This window comes from Neodiprion virginianus, chromosome 4 (genome assembly GCF_021901495.1).
Source record: "Neodiprion virginianus isolate iyNeoVirg1 chromosome 4, iyNeoVirg1.1, whole genome shotgun sequence".
Taxonomy (NCBI): Eukaryota; Metazoa; Arthropoda; class Insecta; order Hymenoptera; family Diprionidae; genus Neodiprion; species Neodiprion virginianus.
Window position 1 is genome coordinate 4,064,346 of NC_060880.1, and position 18,373 is coordinate 4,082,718.

General features: G+C 39.7%; 4 protein-coding genes across 4 annotated transcripts; all 4 read right to left on the reverse strand.

Annotated features, from left to right (window-relative positions):
- Positions 1-1,034: 1,034 nt before the first annotated feature.
- LOC124302023 (uncharacterized) lies at positions 1,035-7,334 on the reverse strand. Its single transcript, XM_046757768.1, has 9 exons — positions 7,097-7,334; positions 6,911-7,010; positions 6,268-6,800; positions 5,851-6,035; positions 5,542-5,703; positions 2,094-2,943; positions 1,677-1,840; positions 1,367-1,525; positions 1,035-1,247 (listed from the first exon to the last, which is right to left on the reverse strand). The coding sequence occupies exons 1-9, from the start codon at positions 7,216-7,218 to the stop codon at positions 1,159-1,161; spliced, it is 2,364 nt and encodes a 787-aa protein (XP_046613724.1). The 5' UTR covers positions 7,219-7,334; the 3' UTR covers positions 1,035-1,158.
- Positions 7,335-7,486: 152 nt separating this feature from the next.
- LOC124302538 (uncharacterized) lies at positions 7,487-10,014 on the reverse strand. Its single transcript, XM_046758809.1, has 6 exons — positions 9,793-10,014; positions 9,594-9,693; positions 9,009-9,499; positions 8,656-8,816; positions 8,330-8,491; positions 7,487-8,167 (listed from the first exon to the last, which is right to left on the reverse strand). The coding sequence occupies exons 1-6, from the start codon at positions 9,891-9,893 to the stop codon at positions 8,040-8,042; spliced, it is 1,143 nt and encodes a 380-aa protein (XP_046614765.1). The 5' UTR covers positions 9,894-10,014; the 3' UTR covers positions 7,487-8,039.
- Positions 10,015-12,026: 2,012 nt separating this feature from the next.
- On the reverse strand, positions 12,027-14,044 carry LOC124302542 (uncharacterized). The gene is made up of 5 exons (XM_046758813.1): positions 13,754-14,044; positions 13,315-13,596; positions 13,034-13,164; positions 12,650-12,808; positions 12,027-12,482 (listed from the first exon to the last, which is right to left on the reverse strand). Exons 1-5 carry the CDS (start codon positions 13,849-13,851, stop codon positions 12,406-12,408), a joined length of 747 nt encoding a protein of 248 aa, XP_046614769.1. The 5' UTR covers positions 13,852-14,044; the 3' UTR covers positions 12,027-12,405.
- A 594-nt stretch (positions 14,045-14,638) lies between these two features.
- LOC124302539 (uncharacterized) lies at positions 14,639-17,727 on the reverse strand. Its single transcript, XM_046758810.1, has 7 exons — positions 17,671-17,727; positions 17,461-17,586; positions 17,195-17,294; positions 16,660-17,120; positions 15,848-16,020; positions 15,529-15,693; positions 14,639-15,380 (listed from the first exon to the last, which is right to left on the reverse strand). The coding sequence occupies exons 2-7, from the start codon at positions 17,565-17,567 to the stop codon at positions 15,304-15,306; spliced, it is 1,083 nt and encodes a 360-aa protein (XP_046614766.1). The 5' UTR covers positions 17,568-17,586; positions 17,671-17,727; the 3' UTR covers positions 14,639-15,303.
- Between the last annotated feature and the right edge of the window lie 646 nt (positions 17,728-18,373).

The following is an 18,373-nucleotide window of genomic DNA, read 5'->3' on the forward strand; positions in this document are numbered from 1 at the left end:
GGAAAGCTCTCCCGCCCCTCGTCGACCATCTCGCGGCAGCCTTCGCCAATTCGGAGCGACGCCGAGTCGCCGCTCTGAAGATTTCTGCAAGCTCCGTTGGCGCTGCGCGGCAAAGCTGCTCTTCCGATGGTCGTTGTCACGAGCTTTCGGAGTGAGGTACTCGTGTCGGTAAGGCAGAGAGGTGACCGACGTACGGTGCTCGAGGAGAATTGAGCTTTCGTGTTGCATTTTCGCTGGAAGTTATGCGTACAGGAATTGTAAAACGAAATTGTTCGATCGGCATTCGATGGTGACGAGAAATTAGTGGCGACGAGGGGAAATTGAATTCGTAACTCGTCATATCTCTGCGGTAGAAGATCTTTCTTTGAAAAGCTTATGGAATTCAAAGTGAGCTTTTTTCATTTTCTGGGACATAAACTCGAGATTGTACTTATTGTACTTGTGCTTGGTTTTTTAATTTTCACTAGAACAGCACCATCGTTTCAAAGTACCCGACAGTTGGATTGATGTTGCGAGCATAGAAATGTTCACTTTTTGGCTGAAGGTAGCTTTCGATGCGATTAGGATTGTAATCCGTTATAACTTCTTGCAATTAAATACAGAGCTACGATCGTATACCATATTGTCGATTGAAGAGAGATAGAGATGGTTTTACTAAAATTGTTACGCTGCATGGAAAACTTTTGGTAATTTGAGAGCGAAACAATTAATCGTTTGGTATTTATCACCATCGTACGGGAATCAGACACGCTGATTATGGATTACGGATTGGAATGATTTTGTCTACCGCGTCCGATCCGTTTGGTGGTTGTCGTGAGACTGGAAGACCGGCAATTAACACCGTTCCGTTGAATGTTTGGCTCTCTGATAGAGGGCGTGAAAATCATCCCTACTCGCGCCAAGTTGACAAATACAACGAGCAGCTTTGGCGCACCTTCACGGGAGGATCGGATTTGAATGTTGTAGGTACTGACGAAAGATGATTCACAAGGTCAATAAATTTATTAACGATATTGTTATCCGTATGCATATATTATCGCCAATTTTTAGCAGAAAAAAACATTGATATTTAATATGCGCGATTGTTTGTAGAATATTAAGATGTTTTAACTACTAATTATATTTAAACCAAATTTTCGACAATTTGATGCGATTGCATCACCGAGATAATTGAAAGATTGAGCAGAATCTTCGTTTCAACGGCTCGTACAAATGAACTTCCCCAGCGTCATCGTACACAGGCGTAGCTAGATGTACATTAATTCAGTGAGTAAACAGGTACGGATTGAACAAAACAATAGTTCTTACGAAAATTAGAACCGTCTAAGAAAATTAGTAAATTTGATATGCAAGCTTTGGGACTTACCTTCATTGAATCCTCTGTTTCTTCGCCTCCTGCGTACGAAAGTAACAAAGCCGAAGATCACCGCGAACAATATAATTGGTATTAATATCAATACTGTTATGGTTGTTGATTTTTGTGACCAATCGGTATCGCTAGGTCTCATTTCATTGCACGCGGAAGCTGAAATTAGTAGAAAATCAGTGATTCACAATAGCGATCTGTAAATTTAGACTTGGTATTGTTTCAGAATATAACAAGACAAACAGGAAATGTACGACTTGAATTTATGGATTCTCGCATTCAAATATTCAAACGAATCGTTTTCACTCACCAATCGGAACAAAATAGTAAGTCATGTTTGCGGTAGATCGGGTGAAGTTAGCGATGCTTCTGATCGTGAGTTCGTTGAAGCATTTCTCGTGACACCGTGGAAGCTCTGTGTCAACTTGAAAATTCGTCGTTTCATCGTCGGTGCCATTGGATTCCGGAATTTCTCTGAAAATGATGCAAAAACGTGACGAATCTTTATTATATTTTGATGCCTCGCGGAGGAATTGCGGTCTTATGATATGTCTGATTGTGAATATCTTGGGATCCGTTTTTTCTTTCAGAATCAGGTTACGCACAAATTTAACGCCGTACTTTGTGCTCTGATCGATTGCATCGGTTTCTACCTTTCGAAAGTTATCTGAATTATTATTATTATCATTATTGTTATCGTTATTGTTATTGTTGTTATTGTACCCACCTTATCGAGTTTTCGGAGTCGTGAGGAGTGTATAGCGCTATAACGCATATGATTGGCTTCTCGCACGATTCTCCTGTCCAGCCACGAGAGCATTTATGTGCGCAGGTTCCTTTATTACTTTTGGGATTTACAAATCCACTATGGCAACGGCAAATCTCAGGGCCATCGCAGATACCGTTGTTACATCTTGTACAGCGAGGAACGCACGTTGTCGAATTCTCAAAGGGTTTTTCGTACCCCGGATGACAAGTACAGATATCTGGACCGGTACATGATGAATATTTGCACTCTTCTTTGCAGATTGGATAAGTGCATTGACCATCTTTCGTCTTATTGCAGCCGTTGAAGCATTCGCAGGTATTAAGACCAACGCATTCGCCAAACCCACACTCCCTACTGCAAAACTGACCGAATAAAAATTTGGCGAAGGTCGAACTCCTGTAGCAGCGATCCGGACTGACGCAAAGTTTTCGATCGCAGTGTGGATCATTACATATCGGTTTGCAAGTTTGTTGGTTCGAACTCAACTTGTAACCTTTGTCACAGGTACAGAGTTGCGACTTGGTGCATTCCCCAGGCAGGCAGGGTCTGCACTTTGGATGGCAGATGAAGCTATTGGTTCGGGACTTGACGTATCCGTCGTTACACTTGCATTCGGTGCGACCATCGCACTTTCCGTTAATACAGTTATATTGTGAACAGGATAGTATACAATTGTTGTAGATTCTGTCTCTCGTATAGCCCTCAGGGCAATTTACGACTTCCGAACGTTTCGTCAAACTTCTCGTCTCCGGATCGCCTCTGTAGCCGTTATGAATAAATGTTTCCTCACCGCCACGCCATATTTTCTCTGGATACGTCACACGCCGGGAAAGGTTATAAAATCCTTTCATACTGAGGAACGAAATGTACGAAAGAAATTATTGAAAATATGTTTTAGCTAAGTTGTTAAGATGAGAAGTAAGTTCTCGGTCTTTACTGCAAGTACCTACGGATTCTTAATTTTTTAAGTAAATTTCACCTTTTACAATTAATCACGAAGCTGCCCTACCGAATGCTTGACTTTGCCGTAGAAAAATACAGTGGAAATTTCACGGTGATCCTTTTGCAACTATTAGCTACATGAACTTTTTTCGAATAAAAATGTAAAGGAAGCTCGGAAAGCTTGCTGCGAACGGTATCTCATCTCTTCCACTTCCGGTTGAGAACAGCAAACAATACGGACGTCGCGTTCAATTGCCATGACTGATGAGTAATGTACTGACCAATATGAAATGTATGGAAATTTCAAACTCTGCACGATGCGTCATGGCATCGTAGCTATTCACGTATTTCACGTCATTGCCCGTGACAAAATTTTTTCGAGATATACGGAGACTAACTTGCGTTTTGAGAAAGATTATATATCCATTTGCTAGTTTTCAAAATCAGTTCGTATTGCATTAGAACTTTGTGCTGATTAGATCTAAGTAGATCTCATTCGTTTTACGTAGATCTTACAAAATCACACTTTGGACCAAACAGTATCCATTCGATTTTATTCAAAGTCCTGCTCAAGGAATGCCGTACTTCAACCGGTAGGATACGAGTACAGTAATTCGTAAGGGCAGGGCTCGTAAGGGAAGGGTAATAACTGTTTTTATTTTTAAAGTTTCTTCAAACCGTTGACAGCTACGTATTTTAACAAAATTGGCACATAACATAACTATACATAATTATTTATGAACGATTTTCACTATTCCATTGCATGTAGCAAAATCTAATAAAATTCATATCCAACATTTAAAATCTACGTAGATATAAAATATGTTTTGCCGAGTAATTATGTTTCAATAGTGTTGTGACCGCGGGAAATTAGTTCTCAGTATTTGATGGGTGCTCTGCCGCTAATTTATCAGAATGCAACTTACCTTTCTTTCTTTGAACGTGACGGAGGGTGGAAGCTTTGCGGATTATTTGAATTTGCTGTAGAGAACGCTGCAAACACCGCTATGACCCAGATAATAACTATGTCCGTCATTTCTACCTATCTTCACCGCGGTCTCAAACAAAATGACAAGTCAATGGGCGAGGCGTTACTTTATATCCTTCTTCGTCGCTTATCGCCCCCTGTGGTAACATAAAAACGATATAAATCCAAGCTTTTCTGCAGCTGATGAATAGCTAACAGATGTATGAATGTTTATGCTTGAATTTCAAAATGCGGCTACCACTCAAACGGCACTAAATTAATATTTGTACTAAACAATCTATGGTGCGATATTTATTTTGGTCAACCCGAACAAACATGTTTGCCTTAGTTATTTGTACTTTGTATACTGGCAGAAAAAAATTTGGTTTGTCATGTTGGCGAATGGTTTCGAGTTTTCAAATATCGCAATTCATACGGCGACCAAGCCCATCCTATCTGACGCCAATATAAGTTGATTACTCACTCGGTATTGCTCAATGCGATAAGACTTAAAGGAATACTAATCGTAAGAAATCTTTGGTCTCATACAAGTGAGAATTATAGCGGAATGAACTATATCGTTTTGCACCTAACGTTCTTACAATTAGTACTGCGTTACACTGAAAGTGCGAATCCGGTCTGACCCGGTCCGATCGGAGCGGATCGGAACGGATCGGATCGGGTCCGCAACAGTGTGCGTTGGTTTTTATATTTGATTTATTAGAAGGATTTTTCAGTAGCTTCTTGGCTGCAGGTTCGATGCAAATTTGTCAGATGTCCGAGGATTCGTTTAATCTTCACTCACTTTTTAGCAGCTTGCTGACGAAAAATTTTTAAAAGGCTCAGAAAAAATGGAAAAGCGTAGAGGTGTAATTAGTGTTGGTTAGTTATTTAGATCTAACACTGATTGGACGGGGAGAAATTGAAAGCCTAAATATAATTTAAAATTAGTTTGATTTACACAGACACAAACGAATGAATAGCTGAGCTCTGCAGCTTTTCTTTTTTCGCCGCGATACTTTGCTTAGAGCTAGACAGGAGTATCACGGGTAATATGCATCTACTTGACATTTTTTTTCTACTTTATTATTGGCTACAAGTAATAAATAAGACGTGACAAAAGTAGCGCGCTCAGATCTATACTATTGGCAAGTTTTGCGCCGCAGGGATTCGGATACGGAGAATTAACAGTGAGGATGATGATGGTGATGATGATGATGATGATTTGTTTAATTACAATTACACGATCTATCTTTTGGTAGCGATTTTGTATTTCATTGTTAAAGGTCAGTTCTCGAAAATTGACTTGCGGTTGAAGAGGCTTCGCTTTGATACCACGTATTTTGAGTTATCCGATGTCGTCATACACAGGCGATAGGCTGCCTACAGAAGGAAAAGAATTGAGTGGACTTGAACTGCATTTGAGATTTATTGCCCTCAAACCGATTGAACAAACATATAATGCAGAAGGAAATTAGCTTGGTGGCGTTCACTTACGGTGGTAAGGTGCGCATTTCGCTTTCCATGTTTTGCGGACAGAAATTACGACGAAGTATAATATTGTCAAAGATGTGAATCCAAGCAATGTTCCCAGCAGTACGTTACTGAATTCGTTAGAAAAGTTGTTGCCGTGCCTTTTAATTGATTTGCACCGCACCTCTGAAAGCGTAAAAAATTACTGATTTACTTAGGAACCATCCGCAGATGGAGATTGCCGAAATCGTTGTTTGTCATTTGGCATAAAATTATTCAGTGAACGTGTCTTTCCGACCGAATGGTAACGTTTGTTGTTAGCAGTCAACTTACCGTTTGGAACTACGTAGAAAGTCACGTTCAAGTTATTATCATGAAAAAATGCGTCACTTTCGTGGTAAAGTTGCTCGGGGCATTTTTGACTGCAAGCAGGTAAGATCCGCAATTTTTCGAGTTCAGCAGGCCAAGTAACCTCGCTTAAGGGTTTCTGACTCCTTCCGGTCAAATGTGCCTCAAACCTGACGGGACAAAAGTGATTTTTTCAAATCCCGAATGATTCGAAACACTACTTTGCATACCGTGAACTGTAAAACCACTTCCAGGAAACACGCGGCATTTACAGCGGTTCAAAGAATGACTGAGATTGTAATTTACATGCTGCAAGGCATGCTTTTGGTAATCATAGCGAACTCGAAGCGTACGTACGACAAAAAATCGCCTGTGACGTGAATTATTCGTAATTATACTCACTCTGGAGACTGGTCGGAAAGGGGAAACTTGGCGACTAAGCAATGACTCGGTGTCTCGCAAAAATCTCCTACCCAACCTAAGTGACATTTGCATTCATCGTATCCATAATCGCAAGGTTGTCTCTGCGTTAGTCCACGTTCAATTTCTTTACCATCGGACTGGGATTTGCAGGCTCTATATCCGTGAACGCAAGCTGATCTTTCTACGTGCACACATTCGATTCCATTATTACCAAAGTTATATTCGCAAGCGCAGACGTTTGGCTCTTGGCACCATCCGTTTGAGCAGCTGGTGGCGCAAACAGGTTCGCATACTCGTACTTCTCTGTTAATACTGAGGCTGTACCCTTTCGAGCAGTAGCGGAGAAGCTTGTTGACCTCCAAGTTGTCGTACAAGTCTCTGTGTTCGCATATCGAATCACATTCACCCTGCGGCTGATCGCAGTCGCAAGTACGAAGATCCACGTCTTTATTTGATTTTCGCGAAGTTTCGCCACTGCATGATACGTTCTTCAGCCTAAATTCCGTATACGTCTGTACAAAGGAGAAACGACGATATGCAACGGTGGTTTTGAGATTGAGGTCAAAAGTTATAGGAGCTAGTTTTACCGGTGTTCATTCTGGTCACAGAGTACTTTACTCACCTGGCGAATATAGCTCGTCCGAAAGGCGATGCAACCGAAGAAGATCCAACATGTTTCCTGATAGACTTCGTCATATGGGATTAAACGGACTTTTGTATTGCTGCGAAGGATATGCACTTGGAATCAGACATCGGATAGATCGTGATTGTTTCATTTTTATTGAATCAATGGAACGGTGAACCTTACCTTATTTTTATGTAGCACGCCTCTGTACCATTCACTGTATGGGTACGTACCGAAGAGATTCCGATCCATGTTGTTGTGATCAGCACGGGCCAAAAAACAACTCGAACAGTCACGTCCCTCATTTCCTTGGAGTTCCAGTGGCAACATTCAAATTACGAATGACAACGATGAACGAATATGGTTGACATTAATCTTCCACCAGAGTATCCCTTACCACTTGATTCGTTCAACCTCAACTTTTCCTCGTATTTTTTTTTTTTTCTGCTGAGGTTCTTACGAGCAGGAAAAGTGGTTTGCGAGTGATAGCGCACAGGCGACATTACCAATTCGGAAAAATTCCGCATACATCATTTATAAGAGATGTGTAAATTGAAGTTTTATTACGCAAAAAAAATAATACAGTCTACATTGTTATGAAATATGTCTTCAGATTATCAGCTCGGAGAGATATTCGACGGAGTATTATTGATCCGACACGATTACCCCGATCTCTGCATTATCAGAATTATAGTTGGGCGGCACGTATCTTTTCTTTAACTGCCATTAAACACTTTAAGGGGTGAAACCAACCTTCAAAGTAAGGCATGTCAAGGGGCGATTTGGTAGTTTTTTTTTTTTTGACCAAATTAGGGTTTTGATTTTTCGTTATGAGAAAATTTTTCCAATTGGATTGATTAAAAAATATCATATTCTTGTGGGTGAAACTGCCAAGTCACCCTTTGACATGCCTCACTTCGGACGGTGGTTTAATCGCCTTAAAATGTTTAATGGCAGATAAAAAATATACATGTCGCTTAGTTTTCAGTCTAGTATTACATATTACAAGTGAAATGAAATCGGAGAGATCGACCTGGGATACCTTCCTCGTAAGTCGATGAATCACAAGTTCCGTGAGTCGACACGATGATTTGGTCAAAAGCGATAGTCGGATTCTTCCGACAATTCATTCGTAGTTGGGACTAGTGTGTGTGTTAGATTTTGTAACTTCATTGGACAGGGAAGAGAAGAATTTTGGTTTCGGTGTCTCGAATTGCAACTTTCCAGTATCGTTGGTTTCTGGGACCGACGCATCTACGGATAAAGAGAACAAATTGAATGATGTGGATGTCATTTTTTAACGTATATGGTTGACATACTCTAAATATTCTCATATTTCTGAAATCTGAATCACTTGAGGCATGCTACAAGTCAATGCTGAATTCTGATGTATGAAATAAGTTCAGATGAAGTTACCCTTGATTTTGTATTTTCTTCTCCTCGTTTTACATGCGATGATGACCAAAATGGCGACGATAAAGTCAATCAATAACGCTCCTATCAATACTCCCAACACTTTGTTGCTGGTACTGTTTGAAAAGCTGAGCTCATCAGCTTCCGTCTCGTTACATTGCAAGTCTGCAGGAATCGTTGATAATAAATGATTAGTTTACACAATATCCGAAGTATCTTATTAGATGTGATTCATTATCCGTGAAGGGTTCCAAAGGATTACCGGGAAAAAAAGACAGCGTTTGAAATTTAAAAATCCCGTACGCGATCATTCTTGTGACTTAACTCACCGATGGGAATCAAATGGTAAACGATGTCCGTCAGAGATTGGGACGAATTGACAGCTTTTATACGGAGTTCTACAGGGCACGTTTGATCGCACGCTGGAAATTTCCACTCATCTTCAGAATCCTCACTCGTAGTCACGACACTATGTGGTGCTGAGATCACACTGGCAAGTGTCGAAACAATGGTTAGAAGAATGCTTTATCAAACATCTCGTAGTGAGAATGACGAACATTCTATTTAGTAGTAATCTCGGCACTTCTCGGCTGCTAATGTCTTGCAAATTCTAAAGTGACATCCTCTTGAAGTTTCGACCCACCAAAGACGGTCCAACATGAAATTATACAATCAGACTTACCTGGTTCCACTGGCAACCTCTTTTCCGTTGAATTCGGCGATTACACATAGAAGTGGTTCATCGCAGAAATCACCGTCCCATCCATAGTCGCATCTGCACTCAGTGGCAGATGTTTGTTCTCCGTGAACGCAGGCTATGGACACTGGCAAACATTCGGAACCGTTTTTCCAGTAGCCGTCAAAGCATGTGCAGTCTCTGTACGGGCGCTTGCACCATCCATTTGTACACTCATCGGTACACCGAGGAACGCATTTCTGATTCGATTCAACGTGCTTATGTCCCCACGGGCACATGATCCAAGTTCCAGATGTCGCTTTGTTGTCACTGCAGAGACCCTGACATTCCCCATGAGCGTTACCGCAGTCGCATATCAGCGAGTCTACGCAAACTGCCAAGCTGCAATTGTAACTGCTCAACTCTCGTTGAGACGTTTCATTCTTGGTTTCATCGTTGGGACAGGGTATCTCCTGAATCCTGAAGGTAGTGTAGAACTGAGAGAGAAAATTTAGTTAAAGGAAGTTTGAAACAAGCAGCGATCGTGAATCTAGACTGGATTTACGCTCAGAATTAAGAGCTGCTCTTCACCTCAGTGATGTAATTGGTTCGCAATCCCTCGCAAGTGAAGATAAACCAGCATCTTTCAGTGTACAACTCTTGATAGGGAACTTCGCGTAATTCCTCATAACTGTGGAGTAAATGTGAATGTAACAATGAATACGGCGACTCGATGCTTTTGGGTTCCGTTCGTCTGATCGAATAGAAGCAGGACTGTGACACACCTTACCTCACTGTCTCGTAGCACACGTTATCTTCTTGGAAGTCCGAATGCGCCAAGTATCCTATAAATGACAGAACCATCGTCCACCAAACGATTTTAGTTGTCATTCTGCTCGTTTTCACAGTTACTCTGTCTGCAGTCAACTGTATCGACGAGTGTAAACGGCAAACAGAATTTTCAAGTTCACGGTTTATGCCTTTTTAACGCTCCCACCAGCGACGATTGAATGTCAGTTGACGAATGTGACAACCGTATGAGCAAAACTACTCACCTTGAAACGTTGATACGTTTCGCGAATATCTCGCTCTTGTATTTTACATGCATAAATTCGAATTGTTCGACGAATATAAAGAGCTTTTAATCAAATCGTCACAATGTTAACATACATACGCATCCACTGCTTCACTAACTAAGTGATTGAACAATGGCCGCATATGGCCGTGTCGAAGCGACTTGAGTCGCTAGTTATTGTCAGCTGATACAAATAGACGAACATTGTGTTCATTTAATGGAAATATTTCTGGCATTGAATTACTCGTAGCCTAAACAATTTGTTTCAACGTTCCTTGTCTGATCGCAAATATCATATCGTCATCGTGAAATAAAAACATTCTTCGAAATCGAACAATTAGACCCCCAACCCGTAGATTTGATAATACGATTCTGTAGAATAATATGTCCCAAAAAGATGGACAGGAGGGTGATTTTTTTAAATCATAGATCGTCAAATTAACTGTTTTAAGTATTATTATTCATGAAAGAAAATGTTTTTTTTAAATCCTATTATACAATCACAACGCAATACAGTCTAGTATACTGAACATGTCTTAGGGTAGTTTTTATGTCGACTATATTTGATCTTTTTTTTTGACCAGCGACCGAATATCAAAAATACGGTTATTGCGATTTACGTAGGTTGAAATTATAGATTTAGACGTGTGCTGATAGTACTTGTAGAAATTAATCTACATTAGTAGTTGAATTTTATTATTCGCTAATCCGATTTTTATTCATAAAATTCACAGTCAAGCATCAGATTCTGTGGTCTGAAGCACGTCTTCCTCAGCCACTAGATTATTCACAACGAGAGAGATTAACTGTCCATTTAACGAACTAATTTCCATCCGAACGATTTGGATAATCTGCAATTTGAAAGCCGAAATGAAATTGTCTGATGCAGACGAAATATGAATACGTCTTGTTGTGATATGAATTTTTTTCTTTTTGTTGAAAGCTGAACAATTGAATTTCCGTTTTGAATTAACGTTGCATACCGACGTATGAAATACGTGAATAAATTTACCATTGATTTTGGTTCTTTTTCTGGCGAACAGCAGGAACAAGTCTCGCTTTCTCGAATCGTTTGTCAACTTACCGTTTTACGTGTTTTACGATTTTCCTCTTATTCGGCTGATACAGCTGACCCAGGTTATAACAATTAAAACAGGTAACAATTCTCACTTTCATTTTCGTATTCTTCGCAGCACGTCTCGTTCAATCTAAACGACTCGTATTTCTATGACAAAAAGTATAATTGAAAGGTTTGAGTTCAATTCTTAGGACGAATCGAGTGGATAAAATCCGACGTTGCTATTTACGAAGCGTTTCTCATCTCATTCGCGTCATTCGTGCGCTTCCGAAAGAATACGAAAAACAACCAACATCTCTCAGAGTAAGTCTCTTTGTATGGAATGGAACGTTATGCGTCATGACTGCAAAAAATACACAAGCTCAAACAGTGATCTTTGTTGAATTGCCATTTTCGGATAATAAAGGGAATTTCTTCCTCTGTAGGCACTTGTCACAAAATATTTAGCTTGTGGTGTGTTGAGACTTATCTTTGCCACCATCACCGAGCGGACACGTGTTCAGAATGTGGTTTCCGGATGACAATCAATGACATTACGAATTTTTCACAATTCATTCATTTCACAATTTCATAAAATTACTGGAAATAATCGCTTCGACGGAACGATGTTCGCGACATTTCGCCCTGGATTCTGTCCAAAAAATGGCAAAGAAGGATCGAATTCTCTGTCGAATATTAAGAATCGAATTCCCGCAACGCGGTCGAAGTATTGCATAAATTATCGATCCCAAACACTGGCCAATAATTACAAAATAAGTGCGTCGTGTATGTGTGCTTGCGGTTGTTTACATCGGTCATACAGAAAAAGGCAGGCTTGAAATGACTCAAAAATTTTATATTTATAGTTTAACTATGTGAAAATTATAATGTGAATATCAATAATGTAGTATAAGTGACGTTTGACCATTACAATTACAAATAAAATAATACGACTAGTGTGGGTGTTACACGAAATTGATCACCGATCTTAAATCGCAATTAAGTAATAAGTAAAGTAGGTTGCAAAGAGACATTTGCTTTTGTCGATAAAAGGTGAGAGAAAAATTCCATATCGAAGGAGTCGCTGATTCTTCAATCGTTGTAGATCAAATTTCCGTTTCTCTACTGACTACTTGTTTAGCTATATTTTTTTTTATCGGTGATTGGCGTGGTCCAAATTTTCAGAACTGTTGAGCTAATCGGCACGCTTCATTTTCTGTGTCATAGATCGGAAAAAACATATCGTACGATTCCGTCGTCGGAAATAGAGATCACCTACGACTCCCAGTGGCCACATAAAGTGCATTTTCCTCGTTGTATTCGTTGGTCGGAAATCGCGTCGGTGTATCTAAAAGAACTCGAGTGTCAGCGGGCGATTGGAATCAGGAGAGGCAAAAATATGAATTTCATGATTACTCAAAGCGAGGAAAGTGAGTTATTCGCATAATCGTGCGATTTATAATTCACAGTCGCGAATTGATCATAGCAATTTTATTGAACGGGCCACAATTTTACCTTTCTCGTCGACTTTTGTTCCTTTTTTTCTTCGGAGGATGCAAGCAGTGCTGATAATCCCGAACAGAAATGTTATGCCTGCCAAGATTACTGCTGCCGTTATGTCAGTATGTTTCGCATAAAATGGCTCATAAGTTTCCGTAGCGTTGCACTGGGAATCTGAAATTGTTAAGTATGCAAAATGGATTCGTAAGTAATTTACGGTTTTACGTTAGATCTACATTTGAGATTACAAAAGACTGAAAATTGGTGCACCAATGGATCAGCGTGTTGATTGCAAGAATATATGAAGAGTATTCTTTTGTTTGTTTATTCAAGACGGATACGCCGCTAGTTAATGTGTAATTCAAATTGTGATGCTTGTCGTACAACGACTTTGCTTACGAGCAGGAATCAAATGGTACGTTATGTTTCCGAGAATCTGGGTAGAATGGACAACTTTTCCGCGTAGTTCGTCGAGACATTTCTGTCGGCAAGCAGGGAACTCTTGCCAGTTGGTTACGGAAGTATCGTTCCTGTTATAAAATAGAATGAAACGCCACATTCACCACATTCAGGAAAAAACGGCTCGTCGTACGGAAACCTTACTAGCTAGGACTTGAGCGTAGAAGAATCGCCGCTACTTGACACATCTTGTCCTATTCGAAAATGGTAATGATACTGACCTGGTTCGTTTGGCAACCTCTTCTCCGTCGAGTTCGGCGATTACACACAGATCTGGCTCATCGCAGGGTTCGCCTTCCAAGCCACTGTCACATCTGCTCTTATTGACAGATCTTTGGCTTTCGTGAACGTAGGCTGTTTCGTTTTTTCCAGATTCACGTTCACAGTGAAGAGCTGCTCTGACGTCAATGATGTAACCGGTACGCGATCCGTCGCAGGTGAAGAACAACCAGCATTTCTTGGTGTAAGACTCTTGATAAGGGACTTTCCGTAATTCTAGACAGCTGTGAATGAATTACGTACGTACAAGTGGTGAACAAGGCAAATCGTCGAGTCAGATTGCTTTCCAATCGATGGAAACCAAGTTCGTGTTTAACATTTTTTTCAACCTTAAGAATAAGAAGATCGATAATCCTGCGTGCACTTCACAGTCAACTTTACCTCGTGTTCACGTAAGGCAGATTCGAGAAGCTTGGACGTACGGAAAACCCTACTGTAACCAGCACAATCGTGGTCCACCTGACAGTATTGGCGAGCATTGTAATCCTTTTTATACCCGAGCAGTTTCAAGTAATAATTGCCAGTACAGACTGGTTGCGGAAATTGAAGTCCGTGGTCAACGAGGCTCTATCCCTCCCACCATCATCGGCCGACGATGTTACGTCCCGCATGTTGACCACATCACGGTGTACCGGCCAGTGAATTTCTTAACATTTTTCAAGATAACTAAAAATATACATACTCGCAATGCAATATTTTCCTCAGACACAAATTCAATGAATTCAATTGAAATATTGAATTACAGCGTGTGAATTTTGTCATTTTTGATAAACAACGAACTTTTTATCCCTTCTTTTTCTCTTCTGTTCACAGCATAAATGGTGCAGATGAATACTGCGATTAATGGAATTCCTATCTCAGCACGATCAGTTTTTCACCGAAAAAGCCTTTGGAGTGTAATGATTGCACAGTGAGTTTAAATATGTAATAAATAAATGAAAAAAAAAAAAAAGAAAAAACACACTACTCACAACTAATTAAGATTTAGAGAGTAAGTGGTATCAAAAAAAAAAAAAAATATATTCAAAAATAATTGTTCACGGTGATATCAGTAAACGCAGAATGTTTAAAAATGAGTTGATTATCAGAGATCAACTGTTTGAGAAAATAAGAGATTAACCGAACTTGAAGATCGATTCTCTGTAAACTTTAGCGATGGACTGCTTCTATCAAATTTAATAAAGACTGCTTCGCTGGTAAGCTAGGCCTGCATCTTTGTCTTTTTGTCTTTGTCTTTTTGTCTTTGTCTTTTTTTCTTTTCGATAAAATTCGATACTTCGATTCGCCACTCGTGGAGCCAAATTCAATTGCGTCATTAAATTATTCAACCCTGAAATCTACGGTTCTGTAATCGAGCCCAAATTCAAACACAAATTCTGCGTTCGATTTTATTTTCCTCACTTCAATCATTGTATTCAACAATACTAAATCGTCTCCTTTGAACCTCAGATTCTGTGGTTGAATAATTATTTGCAAGTAGCAAATCTACACACTTTACAGATTAAACTATTTTTGTAAATGGGAACCTGACATTATAATAACTCGAAATTTACTATCTTATGACTAATAATCCATTTTTTATCATTACATTTCATTCGTTTCTTCGATATATTCTAATATAGACGATATGCATTCCAGGCGAGAATGTTAAATCATTACATAGATTCAGCAATGGAAAGAATCATTTGATTCATCTCACATCGTCATTTATAAGTGTAGGTAATTGAGGACAATCGAGTAATCAATTTCATATCACGTTGAAGTTCGTTTGATACTTTACAATGAAACGAAAACCTCACGTGGTGACCGAGGCTAAGATTACGTGTTGCAGTATGAATACGTAATTTCGTGTGTAATTAATCCTAATTGAGGCGTACTTCCTAATTTTCGGTTGAGAAATACTTGCACAACCATGTTAACGGGAAGGAAATTCAGTTGTCGTTTGTGGTGGCTACGTAAATTGAGTTTTCTTCCATGAATTCGTTGCTGCTATATTGCACTATTTTATCTGTAACGAATGGAATTTTCACATTTGATCGACTGTGTAATAAAAAATATCCTTTACAACGAAGCGTAAGGCAAGTGGGTAACATAAGTTTTTATCTGCTGTGATCTCTTGATCAAGAACACAGCAAAATCCTTCAGCACGAACTTACCACTTGGCATACTTTCCGTTCTCCGTTTTTGCTTCACGATACATGCAATGTAGAAGATCCATATAATTGCCAAACTTGCTAATATTCCTAGCATTACTCCTGCTATCAAGTTGTTATGTTTTTCCAGAAATGTCTCATCTAGTTCAGTGGTACTGCAGTTTGTATCTGAAGATATAAGATTAATGTCACTCATAGTATGAAACTATATCAATTTAGCGATAGGAATATAAACGAAGAATACAGATCGGTGTAATTTTCATGAATTAATTTGTAACAATAACTTTACAACTGCAACGTTCAACGTTATTCCTTTACTAACAGATGGGAATCAAATAGTACGTAAGTCCATTGGTCTTGGAAGGCGAAATGTAAAAAGCAGCTTTTTTATAAAGTTCCTCGGGGCACTTTTGATGGCACGCAGGCAATGCTTCTCTGGCATAAGAACGATCTGCTATGCAGGGTTTGCTCAGTACTGCATGCTGGCTGGTGTCTCTGTAAAACAACGATGAGATTATCGCTTTATGTTTTAATTATTCTAATATTGAATGAGGCATCTGCGCATGGAACCTCTAACAAGGAATGTATCCCAAGTTGATCTCCCCGATTTGATTTCTTTTGTAATATGTTATAGTAGAGTAAAAACTAAGCGAAGCGAATTTTTTTTATCTAACATCAAATACTTTAAGTGTGTGAAACCACCATACACAGTGAGTCACGTCAAGGAGCGATTTGGCAGTTTCATCTACAAGAACATAATATTTTCCAACCAATCCAACTGAAAAAATTTTTTCATTACGAGAAATGAAAATTGTGATCTTGCCGATAGAAAAAAAAACCACATTTGGAGGGTGGTTTCACCCCCTTAAAGTGTTCAATGGCAGATAGAAAAAAATACGCGTCGCTTAGTTTTTAGTCTACTATAACATATTACAAAAGAAATTGAATCGGAGAGATCGGTCTCAGATACATTCCTTGTGAGTAGTTATGTTTTATCCAACAACAAACCACTTCCGGGAGAAATTGATTCGCAGAAGATGCAGTTATCAAACTAACGGGGCATTGACCCTGGGCTGCTTTGTCTTGCAACGAAGCACTTTCAGAAAAATCAAGTAAATATCAATTTCGATATACCTATCTGATCCAGGGATTGGAGAGGCGACTAAGCATAGTTGTGCTTCTTCGCAAGAAGGTCCGCCCCAGCCACAGTAGCACTTGCAATAATTAGGAGCTTGGCATATTCCGTGGAGACAGCCTTGCTTGCACTTTGGTTGACATGCTGCACCGTTACTCACGTAACCACCCGGACAATTGCATACTTTCGTCACTTTACACCATTTTTGAGCGCAAACTTTGGGACATGGTGTAGAATATGAGATTTTGTTTTTGTCATAATAATATAGATTATGGCACTGTGATTTCGTGTTGATGCGTTGGTAACAAGTTTTGCATGTGTGTAAACATTCCCCTGGATTATTTTCGCAGTCGCAGGTAAACGCGTTTGCGCGCTTCTTGCAACGCAAATTCTGACAGGTACCACTCGCGTTTCTGAATCCATCGCAGTACTTTTTTTCCAACCGATACGTCATATATGACTGTCACAGAAAGTATAATTAAACGGGGCTAAAACTTATGACGAGTAAATTTTAATCTATTTTCACTGTTATACCTCGTTTATGTATTTCGTACGAGATCTGGCGCATGTGAGGAACAGCCAGCACGTTTCGGTGTAGTTGCTCTGATAGGGGATCAAATGTGATTCTAAGTTCCTGTAAAATGAATCTGTGATAACCAGTGAATGGGGCGATTAGATTGGAAGAAAAATTACTCACTTGGGTATAAAATAACGGTATCAATCAATTAGAGACACAGAGAATTCAATACTTCATTCTTGAAAACAGGACAAGAAACCAATAACCTTACGCTAAACCTCACCTCACTACTTTATGGCACACTGTCTGATTATCTTCTGTACAAACGAGCCACACCAAATATCCCATGGCCAAAATAGTCCAGATCCATCCGTGAACCTTGACCGTCATCGTGGCTTTTTTTCTTCTTCTAACGAAGCCAAGAGTTTCAAGACCTGATAGTAAATGATCCGCAGGAACAGAAATTGAAAATGTGTCGTCGATTGAATCTTACCCCTACCACCGTCAGCAAGCGAGTATGAATGTTTTGCTTAGTCATTGGGTGACGACGGTCGAAGATACTTCGAATCCTTCACGGTATTCTACTGCATAGCCATAATCAGGCTCAATATAAAATATAACGTGTGATATTGGAAGTAATATTTTCGCTAATCAATCACTTGACGATTTGCACAAGAACGTAGCACAATCGATGCATGACCACTCCTCACAATCACTTCGTAAAAAATCCGTCATTAGTAGGAATACAACGGAGGTTCTGAGTATAAATCCCTACATTATCGGCACAGCTCCCCCCACCCGAAAAACTCTTTTACGGAATGTTCACGAGGCGGGAGGCTATCTCGGAAGGGGCGGGGGAGCTGTGCCGGTAACGTAGGGATTTGTACTCAGAATCCTCCTTGGATCGGCTACTGTCATTTTGATATTTTCAGAGATATTTTTTAATGTTGGACAAGTTGCAGAGACTCGTGAGGTTTGCTATATCTTTTAACCGTCAAAGTGGTTTATTCCACAGATTGCGTTTGGATACACTGCAATCAGTATTTTGGAACGAGGAAAAGCATTTCAACAATGCGACAATCCACAGCAATTTTTCGGATTATCGAATAATTATTTTCGAATAATGCATGTGTCTATTTTCTAATACTTATGATGTTATCTCATGGAGTGGCAAATATACGGTAAAGTTATGTAGG

Excerpts from the sequence above, each read along its gene's own strand:
- LOC124302542 (XM_046758813.1), bottom strand. The coding sequence starts at position 13,851 with ATGCTCGCCAATACTGTCAGGTGGACCACGATTGTGCTGGTTACAGTA. Across the intron at positions 13,597-13,753 it reads CTGCCTTACGTGAACACGAG|CTGTCTAGAATTACGGAAAG; the intron begins GTAAAGTTGACT and ends ATTCATTCACAG. Across the intron at positions 12,483-12,649 it reads AACAAAAGTCGACGAGAAAG|ATACACCGACGCGATTTCCG; the intron begins GTAAAATTGTGG and ends GAGTTCTTTTAG.
- LOC124302023 (XM_046757768.1), bottom strand. The coding sequence starts at position 7,218 with ATGAGGGACGTGACTGTTCGAGTTGTTTTTTGGCCCGTGCTGATCACA. Across the intron at positions 7,011-7,096 it reads GCGTGCTACATAAAAATAAG|CAATACAAAAGTCCGTTTAA; the intron begins GTAAGGTTCACC and ends TATCCTTCGCAG. Across the intron at positions 1,526-1,676 it reads TTACTATTTTGTTCCGATTG|CTTCCGCGTGCAATGAAATG; the intron begins GTGAGTGAAAAC and ends TACTAATTTCAG.
- LOC124302538 (XM_046758809.1), bottom strand. The coding sequence starts at position 9,893 with ATGACAACTAAAATCGTTTGGTGGACGATGGTTCTGTCATTTATAGGA. Across the intron at positions 9,694-9,792 it reads GTGTGCTACGAGACAGTGAG|TTATGAGGAATTACGCGAAG; the intron begins GTAAGGTGTGTC and ends TTTACTCCACAG. Across the intron at positions 8,168-8,329 it reads AAGAAAATACAAAATCAAGG|ATGCGTCGGTCCCAGAAACC; the intron begins GTAACTTCATCT and ends CTTTATCCGTAG.
- LOC124302539 (XM_046758810.1), bottom strand. The coding sequence starts at position 17,567 with ATGACGGTCAAGGTTCACGGATGGATCTGGACTATTTTGGCCATGGGA. Across the intron at positions 16,021-16,659 it reads CCAATCCCTGGATCAGATAG|AGACACCAGCCAGCATGCAG; the intron begins GTATATCGAAAT and ends GTTGTTTTACAG. Across the intron at positions 15,381-15,528 it reads AACGGAAAGTATGCCAAGTG|ATAAAATAGTGCAATATAGC; the intron begins GTAAGTTCGTGC and ends CATTCGTTACAG.